Genomic DNA, 27,909 nt, shown 5'->3' on the forward strand with positions numbered 1-27,909 from the left:
ATATAAAGGGTAAAAGAAAGTTGAGGGTAGATATAGGACCAATAGAAAATGACACTGGAGATATTGTAATGAGAAACGCAGAGATGGCAGAGGAACTGAATGTGTATTTTGCATCAGTCTTCACAGTGGAAGATACCTGCAGTATACTGGACATTCAAGAATGTCAGGGAAGTGAAGTATGTGCAGTGAAAATTACGACTGAGAAGGTGCTCAGGAAGCTTAATGGTCTGAAGGTGGATAAATCTCCTGGACCTGATGGAATGCACCCTTGGGCTCTGAAGGAAGTAGCTGGAGAGATTGCGGAGGCATTAACAATGATTCTGGCATTGTACCGGATGAATGGAAAATTGCAAATTTTACTCCGCTATTTAAGAAGGGTGGGAGGCAGCAGAAAGGTAACTATAGACCTGTTAGCCTGACATTAGTGGTTGGGAAGTAGTTGGAATCGATTGTTAGGGATGAGATTATGGAATACCTGGAGGCACATGACAAGATAGGTCAAAGCCAGCATAGTTGCCTGAAAGGAAAATCCTACCTGACTAACCTACAGCAATTTTTTTGAGGAAATTACAAGCAGGGTAGACAAAGGAGATATAGTAGATGCTGTGCACTTGGATTTTCAGAAGGCCTTTGACAAGGTGCCACACATGAGGCTGCTTAGCAAGACAAGAGCCCGTGGAATTACAGGGAAGTTACTAGTCTGGGGGTGGAGCATTGGCTGATTGGCAGAAAACAGAGAGTGGGAATAAAGGGATCTTATTCTGGCTGGCTGTCGGTTACCAGTGGAGTTCCACAGGTGCCAATGTTGGGACCGCTGCTTTTTATGATACATGTCAATGATTTGGACTATGGGATTTATGGATTGTGGCTAAATTTGCCAATGACACAAAGATAGGTGGAGGAGCAGGTAGTGTTCAGGAAACAGAGAGCCTGCAGAGAGACCTAGATAGTTTAGGGGAATGGGCAAAGAAGGTGTAAATGAAATACAATGTTGGAAAGTGTATGGTCATGCACTTTGGTGGAAGAAATAAAGGGGCAGACTATTACTTAGATGGGGAGAGAATTCAAAATGCAGAGATGCAAAGGGACTTAGGAGTCCTTGTGCAGAATACCCTAAAGGTTAACCTCCATGTTGAGTCGGTGTTGAAGAAGGCGAATGGAATGTTGGCATTCACTTCTAGAGGTATAGAATACAAGAGCAGGGATGTGATGTTGAGGCTCTTTCAGGTACTCGTGAGACCACACTTGCAGTATTGTGTGCAGATTTGGGCTCCTTATTTTAGAAAGGATATACTGACATTGGAGAGGGTTCAGAGAACGAGTCCAGAAATGAAAGGGTTACTGTATGAGGAACATCTAGCAGTTCTTGGACTGTATTCCCTGGAGTTCAGGAGAATGAGTGGGGGATCTCAATGAAACATTCTGAATGTTAAAAGGCCTGAACAGACTAGATATGGTAAAGTTATTTCCCGTGGTAGGGGAGTCTAGGACAAGGGGGATGACTTCAGGATTGAAGGACTGAGATGCGGAGAAATTACTTTAGTCAGAGGGTGGTAAATCTGTGGAATTTGTTGCCACAAGCAGCTGTGGAGGCCAAGTCATTGGGTGCATTTAAGGCAGAGATAGATAGGTTCTTGATTAGCCAGGGCATCAAAGGGTATGGGGAGAAAGCAGCGGAATGGAGATGACTGGAAGAATTGGATCAGCCCATGATTGAATGGTGGAGCAGACTCGATGGGCCGAATGCCTACTTCTGTTCCTAAATCTTATGGTCTTACATGAAGAGTAAAATCTTTACGGCTCAGTCTAAATATGCAATGGGCAATCATAGTAATTTATAATGATTTATAATACACAGAACTGTCAATATAACATAGCAATACACTCAAATCAGTGTGAGTTAATCAGTCTAATGGCCTGGTGGAAGAAGCTGTCCCAGAGCCAGTTGGTCCTGGCTTTTATGCTGTAGTACTATTTCCCAGATGGACTCGGGTCCCCAATGATCCTTCGGGCCCTTTTCTCACACCTGTCTTTGTAAACGACCTGAATAATGATAAGTTCACAACTATAGATGCGCTGGGCTGTCCACGCCACTCTCTGGAGAATCCTGTGGTTAAAGGAAGTACAGTTCCCATACCAGGCAGTGATGCAGCCAGTCAGGATGCTCTCAATTATATCCCTGTACAAAGTTCTTGGGATTTGGGGGTCAATACCAAACTTACTCAGCTGTCTGAGGTAAAAGAGGCACTGTTGTGCCTTTTTCACCACACAGCTGGTGTGTATAGACCATGTGAGGTCCTCGCTGAGGTGGATGCTGAAGAACTTAAAGCTGTTTACCCTCTCAACCCCAGATCCATTGATGCCAATAGGGGTTAGCCCATTCCCATTCCTCCTGTAGTCCACAACCAGTTCCCTTGTTTTTGAGACATTGAGGGAGAGGTTGTTTTCTTGACACCACTGCGTCAGGGTGATGACTTCTTCCCTGTAGGCCACCTCGTTATCCATTATTGCACTTGTATTAAGCTTCAGTTGTTGGACTGCTATCCTGATATTCTCCAGTAAAATGTCTTGATGCAACTTTGAATTCATTGTTCCCTCAACGAATGTAAGCTGTCCAGGCCCTGTGTCAGCAAAGCAGCCCCAAACCATGATATTCCTTCCACCATGCCTCACAGTTGGGATGAGGTTTTGGTATGGGTGTGCAGTGCTCCTTTTCCTCCAAACACAGCAATGTGCATTTCTGCCAAAAAGTTCAACTTCTGCCTCATCTGTCAACAGAACATTGTCCCAGGAGCATTGCAGAACATCCATGTGATCTTTTGCAAACTTGAGATGCGTTGCAAAATTTTCTTTTGGACAGCAGTGGTTTCCTCCGCAGTGTCCTGCCATGAACATTATTCTTATGTAGTATTTTTCTTATAGTGGACACATGAACAGAGACTTTAGCAAGTTCTAGAGATTTCTGTTGGTATTTTGTTGTTACCCTTGTTTTTTTTTAACCTCCTTCAGCATTACACATTGTGCTTTTGGTGTGATCTTTGCAGGATGCCCGCTTCTTCTGTTTCTAAGGAGAGTAGCAACAGAACTGAGTTTCTTCCATTTGTAGACGGTTTTATTTCTCCTACTGTGGACTGATGCACACTCAGGTCTTTAGAAATGCTTTTGCAGCCTTTTCCAGCTTCATGCATCTCTACAATTTTTCTTCTCTGGTCCTCTGAAAGTAGCTTTGATTGAAACATGGTGCACATAAACAGATCTTCCTTGAGAAGAGCAAGCTGTGTCAGTAACCTGACTTTGTGGGTCTTGTTTATAGGACAGGGCACCTCTACAATTCACACCTCCAATCTCATCTCATTGATTGGAACACCTGACTCCAAATAGTTTTTGTAGAAGACATTACCCCAGAGGTTCACATACTTTCCTGAATAAATACATGCAATATTGGATCATTTTTCTCAATAAATAAATGAACAAGTATAATGTATTTATTTTATTTGTTTAATTGGGTTCGCTATCTGGTTTTAGGACTTCTGTGAGGATCTGATCACATTTTAGGTCACACTTATGCAGAAATAGAGAAAATTCTGAAAGGTTCACAAACTTTCTGGCACCACTGTAAGTAGACCTAATTTAGAATATTGTGTGCAGTCCTGGTCACCTATATATAGAAAAGATATCAGTAAGACTGAAAGAGTGGCAAGGATGATGCCAGGACTTGAGGATCTGAGCTACAGGGAAAGACTGAATAGGTCAAGACTTTACTCCCCAGAGCATAGGAGAATGAGGGAAGATTTGATAAGAGGTATATAAAATTATGAGGGGTATAGATAGGGTAAATGCAAGCAGGCTTTTTCCACTGAGTTTGGGAGACTAGAACTCGATATCATGGTCTAATGTTTATGCTGAAATATTTAAGGGGAACATGAGGGGGAACTTCTTCACTCAGAGGGTGGTGAGAGTGCGGAATGAGCTGCCATCAGAAGTGGTTGATGTGGGTTTGATTTCAACATTTCAGAGAAATTTCAGTTAAGTACATGGATGGGAGGATTATGGAGGGCTCTGGTCTGGGTGCAGGTCAATGGGATTATGCAGATAAATAGTTTAGCACAGACTAGATGGGGCGAAGGGCCTGTTTCTGTGTAGTAGTGTTCTATGACTGACCGGAGAACTCCAATCTGGGTACTCCAAAAATCAGTGTTTTGTGAAGTTCCACCAATGTCCCTGCTTTTATATTTTATGCTACTCACATGAAGGCAAACAATCCATATGCTTTCTTCACCACCTTGTGTTGATACTTTTGAGGAACTAATACCTGAACTCAAGATCCCCATGTTCATCCAAAGCCAATCTGACTTCCCACTGTAGTATGTGGGAACAGTGCACAGAGCACAGGAATAGAATGGGCAGAGTCTTTAACATATAACCCCCTCAATAAAGTTTATATACGGTACGTACAAGGAGAGTGGACAATCACACCACCGTAAATATCGCAGGCCAAGGTCAAAAATTTTAAGTGCTGCTGTACTGCTATTACTTCTTACTTTGAATAATGAAATGTAACACTTACAGACGCTTTTCCTGAGAGATATCGAAGGAAGCTGCCATGTTCATGAGAGTCGGTAGACAGTGTAAGTGGTGGCTGTATGTATAAGGTAGGATAGTATTTGCCTGTGGGAGAAAAGTACATGTTTAGGATGCCATACAAGACCACAGGCTTACTCTAGCCTAAATCCAATATTGAAAGTATGCCCCACTTTGGATGAAATGTTAAACTGGGGACATGGCCAGGTGAGAATTGAGGACTTTGTTTCATAGACCACAGATGATTGTCAAATATCTTGGCCACATGACACAAAAACAAACTTTTTGAAGTACATCAGAAATTCCGGTATCACCACAAGATGACAAAACCAACAATGACATGTTAATTCAGTTTATGGCTGCTCCTCATGGCTGTGTAAAGTACTTACAGTACTTCAAAGTAATTTACTCTACTGTAATCACAGCAACACATTGCCAAGTTATTTTGACCTCATAAAAATACAGATTTTAGAATCTTTTATCCCTCTTGAGTAGGGTACAGTAGTTTAGAGCAGGGGTTCCCAACCAGAGGTTCACGGACTCCTTGCTTAATGGTATTAGTCCATGACATGACAAAGGTTGGGAACTCTTGGTCTAGAGGAAAGTGTTGGACTAGCAGTCGGACATATGTTTAAATCTCACTTTGGCAGCTAGAGAATTTAAACACAGAAACATAGAAAACCTACAGCACAATACAGGCCCTTCGGCCCACAAGGTTGTGCCGAACATGTCCCTACCCTAGAAATTACTAGGCTTACCTATAACCCTCTATTTTTCTAAGCTCTATGTACCTATCCAAAAGTCTCCTAAAAGACCCCATTGTATCCGCCTCCACCACTGCTGCCGGCAGCCCATTCCACACACTCACCACTCTCTGAGTAAAAAAACTTACCCCTGACATCTCCTCTGGACCTACTCCTCAGCATCTTAAACCTGTGTCCTCTTATGGCAGCCATTTCAGCCTTGGGAAAAAGCCTCTGACTATCCACATGATCAATGCTTCTCATCATCTTACACATCAGGTCACATCTCATCCTCCGTCGCTCCAAGGAGAAAAGGCCAAGTTCACTCAACCTATTTTCATAAGGCATGCACCCCAATCCAGGCAACATCCTTTTACACACCTTCTCTGCACTCTTTCCATGGCTTCAACATCCTTCCTGTAGTGAGGCGACCAAAACTGAGCACAGTACTCCAAGTGGGGTCTGACCAGGGTCCTATATAGCTGCAACATTACCTCTTGGCTCCTAAATTCAATTCCATGATTGCTGAAGGCCAATACACTGTACGTCTTCTTAACCACTGAGTCAACCTGGACAGCTGCTTTCAGTGTCCAATGGACTCGGACCCCAAGATCCCTCTGATCCTCCACACTGCCAAGCGTCTTACCATTGATATTATATTCTGCCATCAGATTTGACTTACCAAAATGAACCACTTCACACTTATCTGGGTTGAACTCCATCTGCCACTTCTCAACCCAGTTTTGCATCCTATCAATGTCCCGCTGTAACCTCTGACAGCCCTCCACACTATCCACAACACCTCCAACCTTTGTGTCATCAGCAAACTTACTAACCCATCCCTCCACTTCCTCATCCAGGTCATTTATAAAAATCACTAAGAGTAAGGGTCCCAGAACAGATCCCTGAGGCACTCCACTGGTCACCGACCTCCATGCAGAATATGACTCGTCTACAACCACTCTTTACCTTCTGTGGGCAATTCTGGATCCACAAAGCAATGTCCCCTTGGATGCCATGTCTCCTTACTTTCTCAATAAGCCTTGTATGGGGTGTCTTATCAAATGCCTTGCTGAAATCCATATACATTACATCTACTGCTCTTCCTTCATCAATGTGTTTAGTCACATCCTCAAAAAATTCAATCAGGCTTGTAAGGCTCGACCTGCCCTTGACAAAGCCATGCTGACTATTCCCAATCATATTATACCTTTCTAAATGTTCATAAATCCTGCCTCTCAGGATTTTCTCCATGAACTTACCAACCACTGAGGTAAGACTCATTGGTCTATAATTTCCTGGGCTATCTCTACTCCCTTTTTTGAATAAAGGAACATTTGCAACCCTCCAATCCTCCAGAACCTCTCCAGTCTCCATTGATGATGCAAAGATCATTGCCAGAGGCTCAGCAATCTCCTCCCTCGTCTCCCACAGTAGCCTGCGGTACATCTCATCTGGGCCCGGCGACTTATCAAACTTGATTAAAATGTAACTAAATAACACCTGGAGTTAGAAAAAAATTACAATACTGGTAATTAAGGAACAAACTGTCATTAGAAGATCCATCGGGTTCACTACTGCCCACTAGGGGATAAGTCAGGAAGCCATTCCAGTGGAGGGAAGCGTAGTTGTAATGAGGGACTGCACTGTCAGAGGAATAGACAATTCTCTGACACAAGAATTTAGAGTCCGGAAGACTAGCGCCCGGATTCAAGACATCTCATCTGACCGGCTGAAAAATTTGGGGGGGGGGGGGGGGGGGGGGGAGAGAAGATCCAGTTGTTATGGTTCATGTGGGAACCAGACATACAACAAAAAAAAACAAGGAAAGAGGTTCTGCCAAGGGAATTTGAGCAGCTAGGGACTGAAAACAAAGTGAGCGGAGCAAAGTTAAGATGGCGCTAAACAATGACCCCTCTGCTTGTATCTTCGGAAACAGCTCTATTTCTATCTTTGATACCTCTTTTTTCCTTTTCAGGGTTCTTTTGAAGACCCTGTCCTGGAGTTACACACTGACTTTGGTTCTTTGTGGGAATGGGACCCGCTCTCAGGGACTCACAACCAGCCACTTTACAATATGCCAAGGACACAGCCTGGAAGGCTAGCGCACCTTCAGGGTGCTGGATTTTCCTGGCTCTGGAGACAGGCTGATTCAAGACTGAGACGTCACGGGAGAACACGGAACATCAGGAGCATCGGGTTAGCTGCCAAGGGTTGGGTGCCCAGAGGCCTGAGTCTTTTTGGGGGCCGACTCGCTGGGCGCAGAGCTCAGAGAAAGCGATGCAACAGACTTTTAAGCATCATAAATCAGCAAGCTGTTTGTCATGTCTCTCCTCTCACTGTGATACGGGGGCACCTCTTTTTCCCTTATTATGGGGAGGGGGAGCCTGTGGTATGTCGAATTACCGGGTGAATGAGTAGTCTTTGGGGGTACTGCAAGCCTGTGTCTTTATTGATGCTTTGCTGCACGCTTGAGTGCTCAGTGGAGAATGCTGATGCTTTTTTGCTGGTGGGGGAGGGGGTGGGTTTGTTACCCTGCTGCTGCTTGTGCATGGGAGGGGGAAGCTGGGGGGGTGGTTTGGGTTCTAATGTTTAACTGTCATTCATTCTTTGGAGCACTCCTGTTTTTGTGGATGCTTGCAAAGAAAATGAATTTCAGAATGTATATTGTATACATTTCTCCGACACTAAATGTACCTATTAAACCTATTGAATTAAAATCAGAACTAAAAGGTAATAACCTCTGGACAGTTACTTGGGCCACGTGCAAATTGGCACAGGGTTAATAAGATCAGAGAATTAAATGTGTGGCTGAAAGTGGGTCTGAATTTGTGGAACACTGGCATTAGTACTGGGGAAGGAGGGAGCTATTCCGATTGGACAGGTACCACCTGGTGAATGACATAACTAGTGCAGTGGATAGGGCTTGAAACTAAATAGTAGGGGTTGTGTTCAGCAGCTTGAAAATGTCTGGACAAAGTAAAAGGGAAGAGTACAAGAGAGGATAAAGAACAAGAAAGAAAGCTTAGTAAAGCTTTGGCGAGGGTTCAGAGGTTTAGGATTTTTAAGTGAATGATTCTGGGGATGGAAGTTTTAACATTTGAGGAGAATTTGATATCTTCGAGCGTGTACTCACTGGAGTTTAGAAGGAGGGGTGAATCTCATTGAATAATGAAAGGCTTAAATAGAGCAGATACGGAGAGGATGTTTTCAATAGTGGGAGAGCCTAGGACCAAAGTGAACTGTCTCAGAATAGCAGGAAACTCTTTACAACTGAGATGAGGAGGAATTATGTCAGCCAGAAGTGGTGGCCTACTTCTGCTCCTCTTTCTTGTGTTTTTACGTTCAACTTACCATGTGCAGGAGCTCGCCCAGCAGGATGGTGGCCCTCACAAACACACCATCATTGCTACTTGTTAGCACTTCAACCAGACTCTAAGGAACAAGATGATGAATTACAACGATGACACATCAAAGAGTAACAAAAAAAAAACTAGTCAACTCACTGGTCCAGGCACACATTTCAAATATTTATTTATTTATTAGCAATACAGTAGGTCCATCCAGCCCTTTGAGCCACGCCGCCCTAGGAACCCTACAACTCAATTAGGCCTAACCTAATCACAGGACAATTTACAATGATCAATTAACCTATCCAGTAGGTCTTTGCGCAGTGGGAGGGAACCAGAGGAAACCCATGAATTCCACGGGGGGAAGGCTGTACAGAGACTTCTTTCAAAATGGCACTGGAATTGAACTCTAAACTCCTAAAAACGCCCTGAGCTGTAATAGCGTTGTGTTAATTGCTACACTACAGTGGCACAAACTACTTCCAATATAATCCTCCCTATGAACATAAATTGCTCTCCATACTAAGACAGGTCCCAGGTAAATAACCTTAAACCTTAGTGCTTGGAAGCCTGTTAAATTAATTTAAAATAATTAAAGTTACAGTGGCATGCAAAAGTTTGGGCACCCTGGTCAAAAGTTCTGTTACTGTGAATAGCTAAGCGAGTAAAAGATGACCTGATTTCCAAAAGGCATAAAGTTAAAGATGACACATTTCTTTAATATTTTAAGCAAGATTACTTTTTTATTTCCATCTTTTATAGATTCAAAATAACAAAAAAAGAAAAGGGCCCAAAGCAAAAATTTGGGCACCCTGCATGGTCAGTACTTAGTAACACCCCCTTTGGCAAGTATCAAGCTTGTAAACGCTTTCTGTAGCCAGCTAAGAGTCTTTCAATTCTTGTTTGGGGGATTTTCGCCCATTCCTCCTTGCAAAAGGCTTCTAGTTCTGTGAGTTTCTTGGGCTGTCTTGCACGCACTGCTCTTTTGAGGTCTATCCACAGATTTTCAATGATGCTTAAGTTGGGGGGCTGTGAGGGCCATGGCAAAACCTTCAGCTTGTGCCTCTTGAGGTAGTCCATTGTGGATTTTGAGGTGTGTTTAGGATCATTATCCTGTTGTAGAAGCCATCCTCTTTTCACCTTCAGCTTTTTTTTTTACAGACGGTGTGATGTTTGCTTCCAGAATTTGCTGATATTTAATTGAATTCATTCTTCCCTCTACCAGTGAAATGTTCCCCATGCCACTGGCTGCAATACAAGCCCAAAGCATGATCAATCCATCCCCGTGCTTTACAGTTGGAGAGATGTTCTTTTCATGAAATTCTGCACCCTTTTTTCTCCAGACATACCTTTGCTCATTGCGGCCAAAAAGTTCTATTTTAACTTCATTAGTCCACAGGACTTGTTTCCAAAATGCATCAGGCTTGTTTAGATGTTCCTTTGCAAACTTCTGATGCTGAATTTTGTGGTGAGGACGCAGGAAAGGTTTTCTTCTGATGACTCTTCCATGAAGGTCATATTTGTGCAGGTGTCACTGCACAGTAGAACAGTGCACCACCACTCCAGAGTCTGCTAAATCTTCCTGAAGGTCTTTTGCAGTCGAACAGGGGTTTTGATTTGCCTTTCTAGCAATCCTACGAGCAGTTCTCTCGGAAAGTTTTCTTGGTCTTCCAGACCTCAACTTGACCTCCACCATTCCTGTTTACTGCCATTTCTTAATTACATTACAAACTGAGGAAACTGCTACCTGAAAATGCTTTGCTATCTTCTTATTGCCTTCTCCTGCTTTGTGGGCATCGTTTATTTTGATTTTCAGAGTGCTAAGCAGCTGCTTAGCGGAGCCCATGGCTGCTGATTGTTGGAACAAGGTTTGAGGAGTCAGGGTATTTCTAAAGCTTTGAAATTTGCATCACCTGGCCTTTCCTAACGATGACTGTGAACAAGCCATAGCCCTAACAAGCTAGTTAAGGTCTGAGACCTTGGTAAAAGTTATCTGAGAGCTCAAATCTCTTGGGGTGCCCAAATTTTTGCATGGTGCTCCTTTCCTTTTTTTCACTCTAAAATTGTACAAAACAAAAATAATACACTAATCTTGTTTAAAATGTAGAAAAGAATGTTTCATTTTTAACTTAATGACTTTTGGAGATCAGTTCATCTTCTACTCACTTAACTATTCACAGTAATAGAAATTTTCACCGGGGTGCCCAAACTTTTGCACGCCACAGTATACCTATCTAAAGGTCAAATGACGACAATATGGTAGTAAGTTTTGGAGATCGAAATAGAAAACTGTCCAAAAAAAATTGAAAACTATTTGCTAATGTTGCTATTACCTCCAGGAGTCCATTGTTGATGAACGCAGAGAGCACAAGTGCCAAGTAGTTATCCATCAAGTCAGGCCTAGAAAGAGTATTGATAAACAATTATTCCACTTGAAACATAACCATGAACAAGTCTGCTAACAATATAGCATTCCCTTCATACCTTACAGAAAAGTTCACAGGAGATGTAAAGTCTCATGTGATTTCTTTTACACATACTGCACACACAATCAGATTTATTATCACTGATGTATCATGTGAAATTTGTTGTTTCACAGCAGTGGTACTGTAAAACAGTACAAATGGCATAAAGTTGACCTTTAAAAAAATAAACAGCAAAAAAAGGATAATAAAGTAGTGTTCATGTACCTTTCAGAAATATGATGGCAGAGAGGAAGCTGCTTCCAAATCAGTGTGCCTCTTCTGGCTATTGTACCTCTAGAAATGAGAAGGGGGCATGCCCTGCATGGTGAGGGTCCTTAATGATTAAAACCACCCCTTGAAGATGTCCTCAATGGTGAGGAGGGTTGTACCTATGATGGAGCTGGCTGAGTCTACAACTATCTGCAGCCTCATGTGACCCTGTGCATTGGAGGTTTTAAACCAGTCCGTGATGCAGCCAGTCAGAATGCTCTACACTGTTCACGAGTCTCTGGTGACATACCAAACCTCCGAAATCCTCACAAAGCAGAGCTGTCGTTGTGCTTTCCTCATGATCACATCAGTGTGTTGAGCTCAGGACAGATCTTCAGAGATGTTGACAGCCGGGAACTAAGTTGCTCACCCTTTCCACTGCTGATGCCTCAATGAGGGCTGTTGAGAATTCTCCCAACTTCCTCTTGAAGTCCACAACAAATTCCTTGGACTTGCTGAGGTTGAGCTCGAAGTTCTTTTGCAACGCTTCTCAACCATATGATCCATCTCTCTCCTGAGATTCTGCCAACCACAATGGTGTCATTGACGAATTTACTAGAGAGTGTTTGAGCCACATGGTGATGAGTATAGAGAGAAGTAGAGCAGTGGGCTAGGTATGCAACCCTGAGGTACATGTGTTGTTAGCAAGGAGATGTTTTCACTGATTTCCATGGACCATGGTCTCCCAATGAGGAAATCGAGGATCTAGTTTTGGAGGGAGGTACAGAGGCCTAAGTTTTGAAGCCTGGTGGTTAATGATTGGGGAATGATAGTATTGAACATTGATGATATGGAATATGTGTACCCAACAAGTATGTTTAAAACAGAGTTACAAATGCTGGAAATGACCTTGTCAGGAACTATCTGTGGTAAGAGCACCATACTTCACAGCCATGACCTTTTAGCATAACTCTTAGAATTCCAAATGTCCAGAATTTTCAGTTTTTACTTCAGCTTCATTAATTTACTTTGATATATCACAACATACTTCATGTACTAGAAACACTGTACTCGCAGTGGCCATTACCTAACTCCTGTACCTAATAAAGTGGCCACCGAGTGTAAGCTCGTGGCCTTCTGCTATTGCAGCCCATGCGCTTCAAGTTTCAATGTGTTGTGCGTTCAGAGAAGCACACCACTGTTGTAACGTGTGGTTATTTAAGATACCGTCCCCTTCCTGTCAGCTTGAACCAGTCCTGCCAAATTGCCACTCACTGGATTTTTTTTTTGGCTTTCGCACCATTCTCTGTAAACTCTAGACTGCTGTGCATGAAAGTCCCAAGAGATCAGCAGTTTCTGAGATACTCAAACCATTATGTCTAGCATCAACAATCATTACACAAAGTCACTTAGTTCACATTTCTTCCCCCATTCTGATGTTTGTTCTGAACAACTGTACCTCTTGACCACGTCTGCATGCTTTTATAACATTGAGTTGCTGCCACATGATTGGCTGACTAGATATTTGCATTAACATGCAGGTGTCCACCGAGTGTACATTCTCAAGGGTCCAATGCATGACACGTTTCAGGAGCTTACACACTAGACAACTCAGAGTCAGAGTACTACAGCACAGAAATAGCCTATTGTCTTCATCACTGCCCCACATCCAACATTCACAGAAGTGACGAAATGGCCCTAAAAATCCTGCCTTTCCCAGAGGTTTCTGAAGCCTATTGAACATTAAAGCAATAAGCACTGATACAAGTACCATGCAGTATGCAATAAACCGTCATCATTATGTGCCATGCCATATGACATGGGCGATCGTGTCTTTCCATGATCATGATTGTTTTTGGCAAATTTTTCGACAGAAGTGGCTTACTATTGCCTTCTGGGCAGAGTCTTTACAAGACGGGTGACCCCAGCCATTATCAATACTCTTCAGAGACTGTCTCCCTGGTGTCAACGCTCACATAGCTAGCACTTGTGATATATCTTAGCTGCTCATCCACCTCCTGATCCCATGGCTTCATGTGACTCTGATCAGGGGGCTGAGCAGGTGTTACACCTTGCCCAAGGATGACCTGCAGGCTAGCGGAGGGAAGAACGAATGCCTTACACCTCCTTTGGTAGAGGCGCATCTCCACCCCGCCATTAACAAAAGAATAAGCAAGTCTAAAAACCCCCAAAAACATCGCACTTAGATGATATCTGGGGCTATTTGAACAACATGATAAAAATGCTCACTATAAAACTAATTACTTTTAAAAGCAATAATGTTCTTGGGTAAATAATTACACAAATATTAGCTGAGGGCATTGAAATGTTGCACTCATCAGGGAGACACATACCTGGATCGGGCTCGATGTGGGAGGATGGTTTTAGCTTCTGCTGCCACAAATCCATCAGAAAGACGCCAGGAATCCTGGAATCGACTGGGATCTGAAGAAAAGTAAACACAAGGGTAATGCAAATAATCTTGGAATAAGAATTCAACCCAATAAGCATGAACCTTCCCCAATCCACTGCCATCCTAATTAGGCACACTGGCATAATATTGAATAATTTCTACAATCCGTTCCGGTGAAGATTTCTGAATCACAGATTTAATTAAGATAACTAGTAAATGACCCACAGCCTACAAGAGGAAACATTTTATCTATGTTACCCAAAAGAGTAGTGCAGTAGATTCAATGGTGACTTCCCAAGTGAACTGGATAACCAGTTGAATTGGGAATACATACAGGGCTGGGGGTAAGGGAAGGTGTTATAGAGTCATAGAACACTACAACACAGAACTAGACTCTACAGCCAGAATAGTCCATGCTAAACTGATTCTCTGCCTAGTCTGATAGACCCACATCTGGACGATAGCCCGCATCTGCAGCTTAATGTGAAAAAGATTTAGGAGCTGGTGGTGGACCTGAGGAGGGCTAAGGCACCGGTGACCCCTGTTTCCATCCAAGGGGTCAGTGTGGACATGGTGGAGGATTACAAATACCTGGGGATACAAACTGACAATAAACTGGACTGGTCAAAGAACACTGAGGCTGTCTACAAGAAGGGTCAGAGCCGTCTCTATTTCCTGAGGAGACTGAGGTCCTTTAACATCTACCTGACGATGCTGAGGATGTTCTACCAGTCTGTGGTGGCCAGTGCTATCATGTTTGCTGTTGTGTGCTGGGGCAGCAGGCTGAGGGTAGCAGACACCAACAGAACCAACAAACTCATTCGTAAGGCCAGTGAGATTGTGGGGGTGGAACTGGACTCTCTGACGGTGGTGTCTGAAAAAAGGATGCTGTCCAAGTTGCATGCCATCTTGGGACAATATCTCCCATCCACTCCATAATGTACTGGTTAGGCACAGGAGTACATTCAGCCAGAGACTCATTCCACCGAGATGCAACACTGAGCATCATAGGAAGTCATTCCTGCCTACGGCCATCAAACTTTACAACTCCTCCCTCGGAGTGTCAGACACCCTGAGCCAATAGGCTGGTCCTGGACTTATTTCCACTTGGCATAATTTACCTATTATTATTTAATTATTTATGGTTTTATATTGCTATATTTCTACACTATTCTTGGTTGGTGCGACTGTAACAAAACCCAATTTCCCTCGGGATCAATAAAGTACGTCTGTCTGTATCCCCGCCCCCCCATCCATGTACTTTTCTAAACATCTCTAAAAAAAATGCTGAAATCGAACACACATCCATCACTTTCTCTGGCAGCTTATTCTACATTCTCACCACCCTCTGAGTGAAGAAGTTCCCCTTCAGGTTCCCCTTAAATACCTTACCTTTCAGCCTTAGTGGTATAAATGGGAGAGCTGCATCAAGTAACCAGGCTAAGTGAGAGCTCGTTCTATGTTACCTCTTTCTGCAATTGCATAATCACTGCTTATCCCAATATCTTCTATTTGTGCCAATCATGCTGTTGTCATATATTTCTGGGCTTTACCCCTCTGCAGTATGGTGTACACTGCCTCTGGAGGCCAGCAATGATCAAACTGCATACAAAGGCTTCCAAATTTTATAAAGTATAATCAGATTTTTCTTCCTAACTCTGGCATTAATTTGTTTTGACACTACTTGCTTCCACTAGACTGACAGTGCAAAGAGGGCAAAAAAGGAGCAAAATCACAGAACTTTGTAGCTACTGGTCACTAGGGCAACTAATTATAGAATCGAGAGGGCAGCACGGTAGCTTCGTGATTAGCACAATGCTCTACGGTGCCAGCCAGTGGAGTTCAATTCTACCCATAAACATGTGGGTGCTCTTGTTTTCTCCCACATTCCAAAGATGCATGGGATAGGGCTAGTAAGCTGTGGGCATACTATGCTGGAGCCAGAAGCATGGCAACACTTGTGGGCTGATCTCAGCACAATTAGACTATGTCCGTCATTGACATAAACATTTCACTGTATGCTTCAATGCGTCTTTGGAATGTAGGAGGAAACTGGAGCACCAGTAGGAAACCCATACGGTCACAGGGAGAACTTACAAACTCTTTACAGACAGTAACTCTTTAATACTCAAAAGTATTACACTTACTGCTGCACTAACATGCTACCTTTGGCCAGAAACATCAGGAAGGATCCCACCCACCCTGCTCATATTCTGTTTGTCCCACTCCCATCAGGGAGGAGGCTACGTAGCATCCACACCAGGACCACCAGATTGAAAAAACAGTTACTTTCTCCAAGCAGTACGACTGATCAACACCTCCACCATGTCTTTATTTCCCATCAATCACCTTATGTACAGCTGAGCATCACTTTATGGACATACAATCAATGTATTTATATTTATTGTGCGTTTTTTATTATCATTATTTTCTGTTCTACATCTTTTGCTGTTTTTTTTTTGTGCTGCATTAGATCCGGAATAACAATTAGTTTATTGTTCTTACTTATGCGTACAGGAAGTAACATTAAACAATCTTGAATCTTGAATGTTGTCAGGGAATGTAGAGGCAAGAATTGACAGTTCAACAGTGCCAACCTAAATGTCACTATAAGAAACCTGGCTTTCCACTTGCAGCTCTACCCTGTCAGAAGAATCACTACTTAGCAATTCCAAGTATTTATTTACAACCTTTTGAAATCGTTCCTTTTAATCTCCTCAGCTGTGGGCTTACGCTGTATAAGTGAACACCGTTCTGGTGTGTTATTTTACTGAACAGATTATTGTCTGCATTAACATTGGCACATCCTAACATTTTAAACCAAATATCCAAAAACACGAGCTTAAATCCCATCAGAATAACGCAATAGAAAATAACTCAAGTAATTAAATGCAACTGAATGGGAAGAGGTAGAATTTCTTAAAGAAACTAGAGAATTGTCAGAAAAGGCTCACCTGTTCTTTATTTAGAGATACAGCACAGAGTAAGCATTTCCAGCCCAGCCGCCCAGCAACCCCCAACAAGTCCGATCCAACCCTAAATTGAATTGACTTTATTTCTTACATCCTTCACACACGAGGAGTAAAAATCTTTATGTTACGTCTCTGTCTAAATGTGCAATCATAGTAATTTATAATATATAGAACAGTCAGTGTAATATAGAGTACACTCAAATCAGTGTGAGTTCATCAGTCTGATGTCCTGGTGGAAGCTGTCCCAGAGCCTGTTGGTCCTGGTTTTTATGCTGTGGTACCGTTTTCCGGATGGTAGCAGCTGAAATAATAGATTGTGGAACAGTTGGGGTGACTCAGGTTCCCAGTGATCCTACGGGCCCTTTTTACACACCTGTCTTTGTAAATGTCCTGAATCATGGGAACCTAATCACAGGACAATTTATAATCACCAATTAAGCTATGCAGTTTGTCTTTAAACTGTAGGAGGAATCCGGAATACCCAGGGAAAGCCCAAGTGTTCCATGGGGAGGGCATACAGATGATGTTGCAATTGAACTCCGACAACCCAAGCTGTAAGTGTCGCATTAAATGCTCTCTATCATATTAGAGATATGTCGCATTAAATGCCCTCTATCATATTAGAGAAATGCTCTCTATAATATGTCACTGAAGCATATTCTACCTACAGTGCATTCTAGACAATTAATATGGCTATCTTTTAATTGCTTTCTGAAGCGGGAAGCCTAAACACTTCATTCAAAGGCCAATTAGGGATGAACAATTAATATTTCCTTTGCCAGTAACAGTCACCATCTTGTAAACAATTATTACTTTTCCTATCGCCTACGAAGAAGGCAAATTGAATGTGGGCCTTAATTACCAGAGGGATTGAACTTAAGAGCTGGCAGGTTATGTTGCAACTGTGCAGAGAACTGGTAAGGCTATACCTAGAGTACTGCAAACAGTTCTAAAGATTAGCTTTATTTGTCACATCTATATCCAAACATACAATGAAATACATTGTTTGCGACAACCATAGTCTAAAGGCAGTCCACAGGCATCGCTATATTTCCACCACCAACATAGCATACACACAACTTACACCCTAATCTGGACATCTTTGGAACGTGGGAGGAAACCTGAGCAGCTGGAGAATACTCACGTAGTCACGAGGAAAATGTGCAAACTCCTTACAGGCACATTGCTGGTGCTGTAATAGAATTATCATAACCACTACACTACTGTGTTCTCTGTCTGGACTTATTTAGGGAAAGGGGAACATACTGGTGGAATTTGGGAAAACAAGAGGGGGATCTTCTTGAAACATATAAAAATAAAGGGTCAGATGAGATAGAGCAGTAAAGTTGTTTCTTAAACACAAGAGATTCTAAAATCCAGAGTAACACACAAAATGTGGGAGGAACTCAGCAGGTCACAGGTAGATAGGGACGTAAAGAGAGCTTTTGGTACATTGGCCTTTTTTTTGTAAATTTTTTTTTATTGAAGTTCATCATCAAACAAACAGTTCCATAAGATGTATTTCAGACATTGTACATATAGAGATAACAACCTGCAAAGGTACATAAATACTATTGATAACCCATGGGTGAAATTGACTCTTAAAATATGGAAAACTACAAAAAGAATATAATCTTAAATGGTGTGCATATGACTCAGATTTTACATTGGCCTTTATAAATCAAAGTATTGAGTATAAGAGTTGGAATGTAATGGTGAGGTTGTATAAGGCATTGGTGAGGCCAAGTTTGGAGTATTGTGTGCAGTTTTGGTCACTGAATTACAGGAAGGATATTAATAAGGTTGAAAGAGTGCAGAGAAGGTTTACAAGGATGTTGCCGGGACTTGAGAAACTGAGTTAGAGAAAGGTTGAATAGGTTAGCACTTTATTCCCTGGAGCGTAGAAGAATGAGGTGAGATTTGATAGAGGTATATAAAATTATGATGGGTATAGATAGAGTGAATGTAAGCAGGCTTTTTCCACTGAGGCTAGGGGAGAAAAAAACCCAGAGGACATGGGCTAAGGGTGAAGGGGGAAAAGTTTAAAGGGAACATTGGGGGGGGGGGGGGGGGTTTCTTCACAGAGAGAGTGGTGGGAATGAGCTGCCAGATGAAGTAGTAAATGCAGGCTCACTTTTAACATTTAAGAAAAACTTGGACATGTACATGGATGAGAGGTGGGACTAGGCAGAAAAATGGTTCAGCACAGCCAAGAAGGGCCAAAAGGCCTGTTTCTGTGCTGTAATGTTCTATGGTTCTATATGAAGAGGAATAAACAGTCAATGTTTTGGGCTAAGACTCTTCATCAGCAAAATTGTTTCTACTGGAATGTGAGACTATAACTAGGGGACAGAGCCTCAAGATTTCAAGGGATTACATTTAGAAGGAGATGAGGAAAAACTAGTTTTCCCAAACAGTGGTGAATCTGTGGAATTCTCTGCCCAAGGAAACAGTAGAGGCTACCTCATTAAGTATATTTCAGATGCAGTGAGATAGATTTTTTGCATAGCGGTGGAATTGAGGATTATGGGGAAAAGGCAGGCAGGCAGAGCTGAGTCCATTGCTAGATCAGCCATGATCTTACTGAATAATGGAGCAGGCTCAATGGGCCAGATGGCTGAGTCTTGTTCATATTTCTTGTTATGTTCTGTTACTTTATGAACAGCAAAACAATGTACAAAGTATTCATGATCTCTTCATTTCCACTGTTAGTTTATAGTATATCAGCCAAATTTAAGAGTTGGTGTATGAAATATTGCAAATAATGAACTAGTTATCAACAGGTTATAAGATATTCTGACAAGCAGAGGTCTTGATGGCAAGCAGTAAAAGAAATCCAGACCAAACGTATATGAGTAACATTCATCAGGTCAGTTACAGAAACAATAGTTTGTTCATTTCCAACTAGGAATTTTGCATGAACATAATCAGGAAGGGAACAACGTATTGCAAGATAATTTGTACAAATGGGCCCACAGCTTACCTAACCACCCACACATTTTTGTGAAATGATTGACAGAAAACAAGCTCACCCACCTACACTGAGCAAAGCCTCAGAAAAACTCTGCGTCTCCACAGGAACAGGGAGCCGGAAGATATCGTACAACACCTCTAGCAGACCACGCTGTCAAAAGTGAAGGAAATGGGAGAAATAACTTGTCAGTTTTCAAAAGGCTTGATTTTCCACAATGCAACTTATGGTACATAGAACAATATCCAGATGAACAGTACAGTAGAAATATGTAAAATAAAACCATTTTTATGCAGGCTTCTCTTTATCCACTGCTGCAAACCTCTTTCTTCCTACATCTACTCTAAAGCAATTGTGTCTTTGTGATAAGGTAGTGATGGTAACTTCACACCACTTTCCAGCTGAGGCCAAACCAACATTTTATAAAGATTACTGTGACCTACCTGCTCTTATGCTCCATAGCAAGCCCAGCGAAAGTGAGCATTCCTTACGCTCTGTCACCACTGCATCTACTTGTGTTGCCACCTTCAGGGATTTTGGGCTTGGTTCATCAAGGTTCCTTTACTCTTCAATATTCAGTTGGGTCCCTCCGTATACTGTATAAATTCTACCCTTAATATACCTCACAAAGTTCGTCAACTCAGTATGAGCAAGATAAAATTCCACGTTTCTTCCCTCCCCAGTATCCTTTTGTAGCCTAAAACTATTCACCAATTTTTACTTCAAATTTACTAAACTAACCCCCTACATTACACATCTTAGTCATTAATGTACATACAAACAGCAAGGATGTTAGCACCAATCCCAGCAGCTTTTGTGACTAGAAGCTCATGAGCAATGGTCACAAGCTTTAATCATAAAAGCAACCCTCTACTGTCACCTGTTGCCAAGTCAATTTTGGATTCAATCGGCCAACTTCCCTTGGATCCCATAGACTGTAAGGTTCTGGTCAAGCCATCCATGTGGGATTGCGTCAAAGGCCTCACCAAATTCCATGTAAACCATATCAACTCATCAATATATTTAGATACCTCTTCAAAAACCTCAGTTGACAGGATCTCCCAACATCAAATCCATGCTGACTCCCCTGATCAATTTCTGCCTTTCATGCAGATTTATGCTGGAGCTTCAGGATTTTTTTGCATTATTTTGACCAACTAGAATATAACTAACTGCATTTTCCCTGTGGCCCTTTCTTGACTAAAGATACCACATTTGCTGTTTTCAGTTTGCTGCGTTGGCAGCTCAGCTGGGTATTTAAATATTTCCATCAGGCCCCAGCAGTCTCAAAAAGGTTCAAAGGTTCATTTTATTGTCAAAGTATGCATCTACAACAGTGATAATCACCTTCTCCGGGTAACCATGAAATCCAAAAAAAAAACATTGGTCTTGTTGAGAAGAAAAGCCATGACTCTCCCCAACATGAAAAAGAAAACAGAACTCGCAAACCCCAAGTCCCCAGTCTCTCCCTTGCAGAAAAACACAGCAACAATTGTCTTGCCACCCTTGCCTCTCATAGAAGCCAAAATATCTCTCTCTCTCTCTCAGGCATAGGGATGGTGTGGAGCTTCTTAGAACATAAAGCACAGTACAAATCCTTCAGGCAACAATATTGTGTTGGCCTTTCACACTACTCTAAGATCAATTTAACCCTTCACTCCTACATAGTCCACAATTTTTCTTTCATCTGTGTGCCTATCCAAGATGTTTCTTAATATCCCTAATGTATCTGCCTCAAACACCACCCCTGGCGGTTCCATGTACTCACCACACTCTGTAAAACAACTTTTTTCTGACATGTCCCATATGCTTTCCTCCAATCACCTTAAAATTATACCACCTCATATTAGCCATTTCTGATGATCCACTCAATCTATGCCTCTTATCTTGTACACCTATATTAAGTCATTTCTCACCCTCCTCCTCTCCAAAGCGAAAAACATGAGCTCAACCTATCCATATCAGACATGCTCTCCAATCCAAGCAACATCATGGTAAATGACCTCTGTACCTGGTCTAAAACTTCCACATCCTTCTTAGCAGTACTCAGGCAAGTAGAGAGCATTCTGTCACACTCCCGTCAAACCTAGCAGAGGGAGACTGAGTTTATTTTTGAAATTTATTATTTTTTTAAAAAAACAATGGTACAGTACAGAAACAACTGTCTCAACTCCAGGATCATGAGTACTTGCCTTCCCAGACATGTCATGGTTACAAGGCAGAGTACTGCAAAAATAACAGTTCATAGAGGTCAACCTACATATGGAAGAGGACATCTCAAAATGTCTCAGACAGTGAAGCACATTTAACGCTCACCACTCATGTTAAACATTTTCCACCGTCTGAGACACTGTACTTCAAATATCACAGAACTACAAGGGTAATAGGAAAAGACTCGCATTACCCTTGTGACCTCATGGTCAATCTAGATGAGGATGTTAAAGATTAACTCCAAAGGTTAAAAATTAACTTTATGCCACATGTACATTAAAGCATACAGTGAAATGACCAACGGTCCGAGGGTGTTCTGGGGGGCAACCCACAAGTGTTGCCATGCTTCCATAGCCAACGTAGCATGTCCACAACCTACTAACTCTTAACTCATATGTCTGGAGCACCTGAAGTAAACCCAGGTGTTCATGGGAGAACATTCAAACTCCTTACAGATAGCGGTGGGAACTGAACCCCAGTTCCATTGCTGCCACTGTAAAGCATTACGCAAACATCTACACTACCGTGGCACCCTCACTCACAGCTCCTTGAATACAAGACTCCTAACATTTAGTGAAGACCTGGCCATCGGTCATTACTTTAATGACATAAGACCATAAGATCAAAAGATATAGGAGCAGACGTGGGCCCTTCAGCCCATTGAGCCTGCTCCACCATTCAATCATGGCTCTTCCAATTCTTTCAGTCAGCCCAACTTCCCTGCCTTCTCCCCATACCCTTTGATGCCCTGGCCAATCAAGGAACTATCCATCTCTCCCTTAAATGCACCCAATGACTTGGCCTCCACAGCTGCTTGTGGCAACAAATTCCACAGATTTACCACCCTCTGGCTAAAGTAATTTCTCCGCATCTCTGTTCTAAATGGACATCCTTCAATCCTGAAGTTGTGTCCTCTTGTCCTAGACTCCTCTACCATGGGACATAACTTTGCCATATTGAATCTGTTCAGGCCTTTTAACATTCAGAATGTTCCTATGAAATCCCCTCTCATTCTCCTGAACTCCAGGGAATACAGCCCAAGGGCTGCCAGATGTTTCTCATACAGTAACCCTTTCATTCCTGGAAACGTTGTCGTGAATCTTCTCTGAACCCTCTCCAGTATCAGTATATCCTTTCTAAAATAAGGAGCCCAAACCGCACACAATACTGCAAGTGTGGTCTCACGAGTGCCTTATAGAGCCTCAACATCACATCCCTATTTTTATATTGTATACCTCTAGAAATGAATGCCAACAGTGCATTCACCTTCTTCACCACTGATTCAACCTGGAGGTTAACCTTTAGGGTATCCTGCACAAGGACTCCCAAGTCCCTTTGCATCTCTGCATTTTGAATTCTCTCGCCTTCTAAATAGTAGTCTTCCTATTTATTTCTTTCACCAAAGTGCATGACCAGATCCAGAAGATTATAAGGCTAGCAGGAAGAAGCTTAAGAATGAAATTAAGAAGGGGCCATGAGAAAGCCTTGGCGGACAGGATTAAAGAAAACCCCAAAGCATTCTACAAGTATGTGAAGATAAGAGGAAAAGACATAAGAGAATAGGACCAATCAAGTGTGACAGTGGAAAACTGTGTATGGAACCAGAGGAGATAGCGGAGGTACTCAATGAATACTTTGCTTCAGTATACACTATGGAAAAGGATCTTGGCGATTGTAGGGATGACTTACAGCGGACTGAAAAGCTTGAGCCTGTAGATATTAAGGAAGAGGATGTGCTGGAGCTTTTGGAAAGCATCAAGTTGGATAAATCACCAGGACCGGATGAGATGTACTCCCGGATACTGTGGGAAGCGAGGGAGGAGATTGCTGAGCCTCTGGCGATTATCTTTGCATCATCAATGGGGACGGGACAGGTTCCAGAGGATTGGAGAGTTGTGGATTTTGTTCCCTTATTCAAGAAAGGGGGTAGAGATAGCCCAGGAAATTATAGACCAGTGAGTGGTTGGTAAGTTGATGGAGAAGATCCTGAGAGGCAGGATTTATGAACATTTGGAGAGGTATAATATGATTAGGAATAATCAGCATGGCTTTTTCAAAAGCAGGTCGTGCCTTAAGAGCCTGATTGAATTTTCTGAGGATGTGACTAAACACATTGATGAAGATAGAGCCGTAGATGTAGTGTATATGGATTTTAGCAAGGCATTTGATAAGGTACCCCATGTAAGGTTTATTGAAAAAGTAAGGAGGCATGGGATCCAAGGGGACATTGCTTTGTGGATCCAGAATTGGCTTGCCCACAGAAGGCAAAGAGTGATTGTAGACAGGTCATATTCTGCATGGAGGTCAGTGACCAGTGGTGTGCCTCAGGGATCTGTTCTGGGACCCCTACTCTTCATGATTTTTATAAATGACCTGGATGAGGAAGTGGAGGGATGGGTTAGTAAATTTGCTGATGACACAAAGGTTGGGGGTGTTGTGGATATTGTGGAGGGCTGTCAAAGGTTACAGCGAGACATTGATAGCATGCAAAACTGGGCTGAGAAGTGGCAGATGGAGTTCAACCCAGATAAGTGTGAGGTGGCTCATTTTGGTAGGTCAAATATGATGGCAGAATATAGTGTTAATGGTAAGACTCTTGGCAGTGTGGAGGATCAGAGAGATCCTGGGGTCTGAGTCCATAGAACACTCAAAGCTGCTGTGCAGGTTGACACTGTGGTTAAGGATGCATACAGTGCACTGGCCTTCATTAATCATGGGATTGAGTTTAGGAGCTGAGAGATAATGTTGCAGCTATGTAGGACCCTGGGCAGACCCCACTTGGAGCACTGTGCTCAGTTCTGGTCGCCTCACTACAGGAAGGATGTGGAAACCATAGAAACGATGAAGAGGAGATTTACAAGGATGTTGCCTGGATCGGGGAGCATGCTTTATGAGAATAGGTTGAGTGAACTTGGCCTTTTCTCCTTGGAGCAACGGAGGATGAGAGGTGACCTGATAGAGATGTACAAGTTGATGAGAGGCATTGATCGTGTGGATAGTCAGAGGCCTTTTCCCAGGGCTGAAATGGCTGGCATGAGAGGACGTAATTCTGAGATGCTTGGAAATAGGTACAGAGGAGATGTCAGGAGTAAGTTTTTTTTTACATTACACAGATTGTGGTGAGTGTGTGGAATAGGCTACCAGCGACAGTGGTGGAGGCAGAAGCGATAGGGTCTTTTAAGCGGCTCCTGGATTGGTACATGGAGCTTAGAAAAATAGAGGGGTATGGGTAAGCCTAGGTAGTTCTACGGTAAGGACATGTTTGGCACAGCTTTGTGGGCTGAAAGGCCTGTATTGTGCTGTAGGTTTTCTATGTTTCTATACATTTTCCAACATTGTATTTCATTTGCCACTTCTCTGCCCATTCCCCTAAACTATCTAAGTCTCTCTGCAGGCTCTGTTTCTTCAACACTATCTGCTCCTCCACCTATCTTTGCATCGCCGGGAAATTTTGCCTCAAATCCATTAATCCCATAGTCCAAATCACTGACATACATAGTAAAAAGCAGCGGTCCGAACACTGACCCCTCTGGAACTCCACTGGTAACCGGCAGCCAGCCAGAATAGGATCCCTTTATTCCCACTCTCTGTTTTTTGCTGATCAACTAGTACTCCACCCATGCTAGTAACTTCCCTGTAATTCCATTGGTTCTGATCTTGCTAAGCAACCTCATGTGCAGCACCTTGTCAAAGGCCTTCTGGAAATCAAAGTTCACCACATCCACTATATCTCCTTTGTCTATCCTGCTTGTAATTTCCTCAAAAAATTGCACTAGGTTTGTCAGGCAGGATTTTCCTTTCAGCAAACTATGCTGGCTTTGGCCAATCTTGTCATGTGCCTCTTGGTACACAGCAATCTTGTCCCTAACAATCAATTCTAGCAACTTCTCAACCACTGATGTCAGACTATCAGATCTATAGTTTCTTTTCTGCTGCCTCCCACCCTTCTTAAATAGCAGAGTAAAATTTGCAGTCTTCCATCATCCGGTACAATGCAGAATCTGTCGATTCTTGAAAGATCATTGGTAATGCCTCTGCAATCTTTCCAGCTACTCCCTTCAGAGCCCAAGGGTACATTCCATCAGGTCCAGGAGATTTATCCACCGTCAGACCATTAAGCTTTCTGAGCACCTTCTCAGTCATAATTTTCACTGCACATACTTCAGATGTCTCCACTGTGAAGACTGATGTAAAATACGTATTCAGTTCCTCTGCCATCTTTGCATCTCTCATTACAATATCTCCAACGTCATTTTCTATTGGTTCTATATTTTCCCTTGACTCTCTTTGACCCTATACTTAAAAAAGCTTTTAGTATCTTCTTTGATATTAGTCGCCAGCTTCCTTTCATAATCCATCTTTATTTTCCTAATGTCTTTCTTAGTTTCCTTCTGCAAGTTTTTAAAAGCTTCCCAGTCCTCTATCTTCCCACTAGCTCTGGCTTCCTTGTATGCCCACTCTTTTGATTTTATTTTGGCTCCGACTTCACTTGTCAGCCATGGTAGTGTCCTTCTTTCATTTGAAAATTTCTTCATATTTGGAATCTATCTGTCTTCCACTTCCATCATTGTTCACAGAAACTCCAGCCATTGCTGCTCTGCTGTCCTTCCTGTTAGTGTCTCTTTCCAGTCAACCTTGGCCAGTTCCCCTCTCATGCCATTATAATTTTCTTTATTTCACTGAAATACTGCCACATTGGAACTTAGTTTCTCCTTCTCAAATTTCAATGTGAACTCAATCATATTGTGATCACTGTTCCCTGAGGGTTCCTTAACCTTAAGCTCTTTTATCACCTCTGGATCATTGCACAACACCCAATCCAGCACAGCTGATCCCCTAGTGGGCTCAACAACAAGCTGTTCTAACAAGCCATCTCTTAGACATTCTACAAATTCTCTCTCTTGAGGTCTAGTACTGATCTGGTTTTCCCATTTCATGTTAAAGTCCCCAACTATTATAATGACATTGCCCTTCTGACAGACATTTTCTATCTCATGCTGTAATTTGCAATTCACATCCCAGCTGCTGTTTGGAGGTGTGTATACAACTGCCATTGGGGTCCTTTTACCCTTGCCATTTCTTAACTGAACCCATCAAGACTCTACACCTTCCAATCCTATGTCATCCCTTTCTAGTGACTTAATATTATTTCTTATACACAGGGCCACACCACCCTCTGCCTTCTAAGCTATTTTCCAATACACTGTATATCCTTGGACGTTCAGCTCTCAATGGCAGCCATCCTTTAGCCAAGTTTCAGAGATGTCATACTTACCAATCTGTAGCTGAATTTCAAGATCGTCCCTTTCATTTCTTTTGCTGCATGCATTCAAATATAACACTTTCAGTCCAGTATTTGTTGCTTTCTGTTTTAACTGCACCACGCCTCTATTGCCCTGTAACATCCCACTGGTTGTGATTATGCCTCATCTCCTGCCTGTCCTTTCTATCGTCTCTGTTGCACGCTATCTTTGATTTATTTCTGTTTTCCCCTTCCTCAGCACTATCACTCAGGTTCCCATCCCCCTGCCAAATTAATTTCCATAATAGTGGTGGCCTGAGCTAAAAGTGTCAACAGCTGACAACAAAGGGATCAAACAATCTAAAATGTTTTGCAAAGACAACTTAATCTTGCTTCCATTAGAAAGAATCACAGAATAGTGCAATATAATTGCCTCCCTACCCTGCTCTTCTCAAATATAAACTAGAATCTAGTTACTAAACCAGGGATGGTCAACCTATAGTGCATTGGATGGTTAGAAGTGGCGCATTGCACCTCAAGTGATAAAAAAAGTAAGCCTACTCATGCAAAAAGTATTAACCAAAAACCGATTTGTAGGGAAAAAAATCTACAACAGGAATTCAAGTAGCTTAGAGCTACAAATGGGTTTCACTGAGAATAAATCTAAAACTTAGCAATTATTTTTAGTGATTTTATTATTTTGAGCACATCTTTTGGCGAATGTTATCTCTTTCACATTAATCAGTTTTCA

General features: G+C 42.3%; 1 protein-coding gene across 2 annotated transcripts in view; it reads right to left on the reverse strand.

The window, feature by feature from the left end:
• The window catches only part of LOC140728898 (rapamycin-insensitive companion of mTOR-like), a 201,690-nt gene that overhangs the window by 76,558 nt on the left and 97,223 nt on the right, over positions 1 to 27,909 (reverse strand). For both annotated transcript variants that reach the window (XM_073047981.1, XM_073047980.1), the window contains exons 12-16: positions 19,771 to 19,858; positions 13,704 to 13,794; positions 11,008 to 11,074; positions 8,679 to 8,759; positions 4,568 to 4,668 (exon numbers count right to left, since the gene is read on the reverse strand). In XM_073047981.1, coding sequence (XP_072904082.1) covers positions 4,568 to 4,668; positions 8,679 to 8,759; positions 11,008 to 11,074; positions 13,704 to 13,794; positions 19,771 to 19,858 — 428 coding nt within the window. The remainder of the gene's footprint in view (positions 1 to 4,567; positions 4,669 to 8,678; positions 8,760 to 11,007; positions 11,075 to 13,703; positions 13,795 to 19,770; positions 19,859 to 27,909) is intronic.

Source organism: Hemitrygon akajei, chromosome 6 (assembly GCF_048418815.1).
Source record: "Hemitrygon akajei chromosome 6, sHemAka1.3, whole genome shotgun sequence".
Classification (NCBI taxonomy): Eukaryota; Metazoa; Chordata; class Chondrichthyes; order Myliobatiformes; family Dasyatidae; genus Hemitrygon; species Hemitrygon akajei.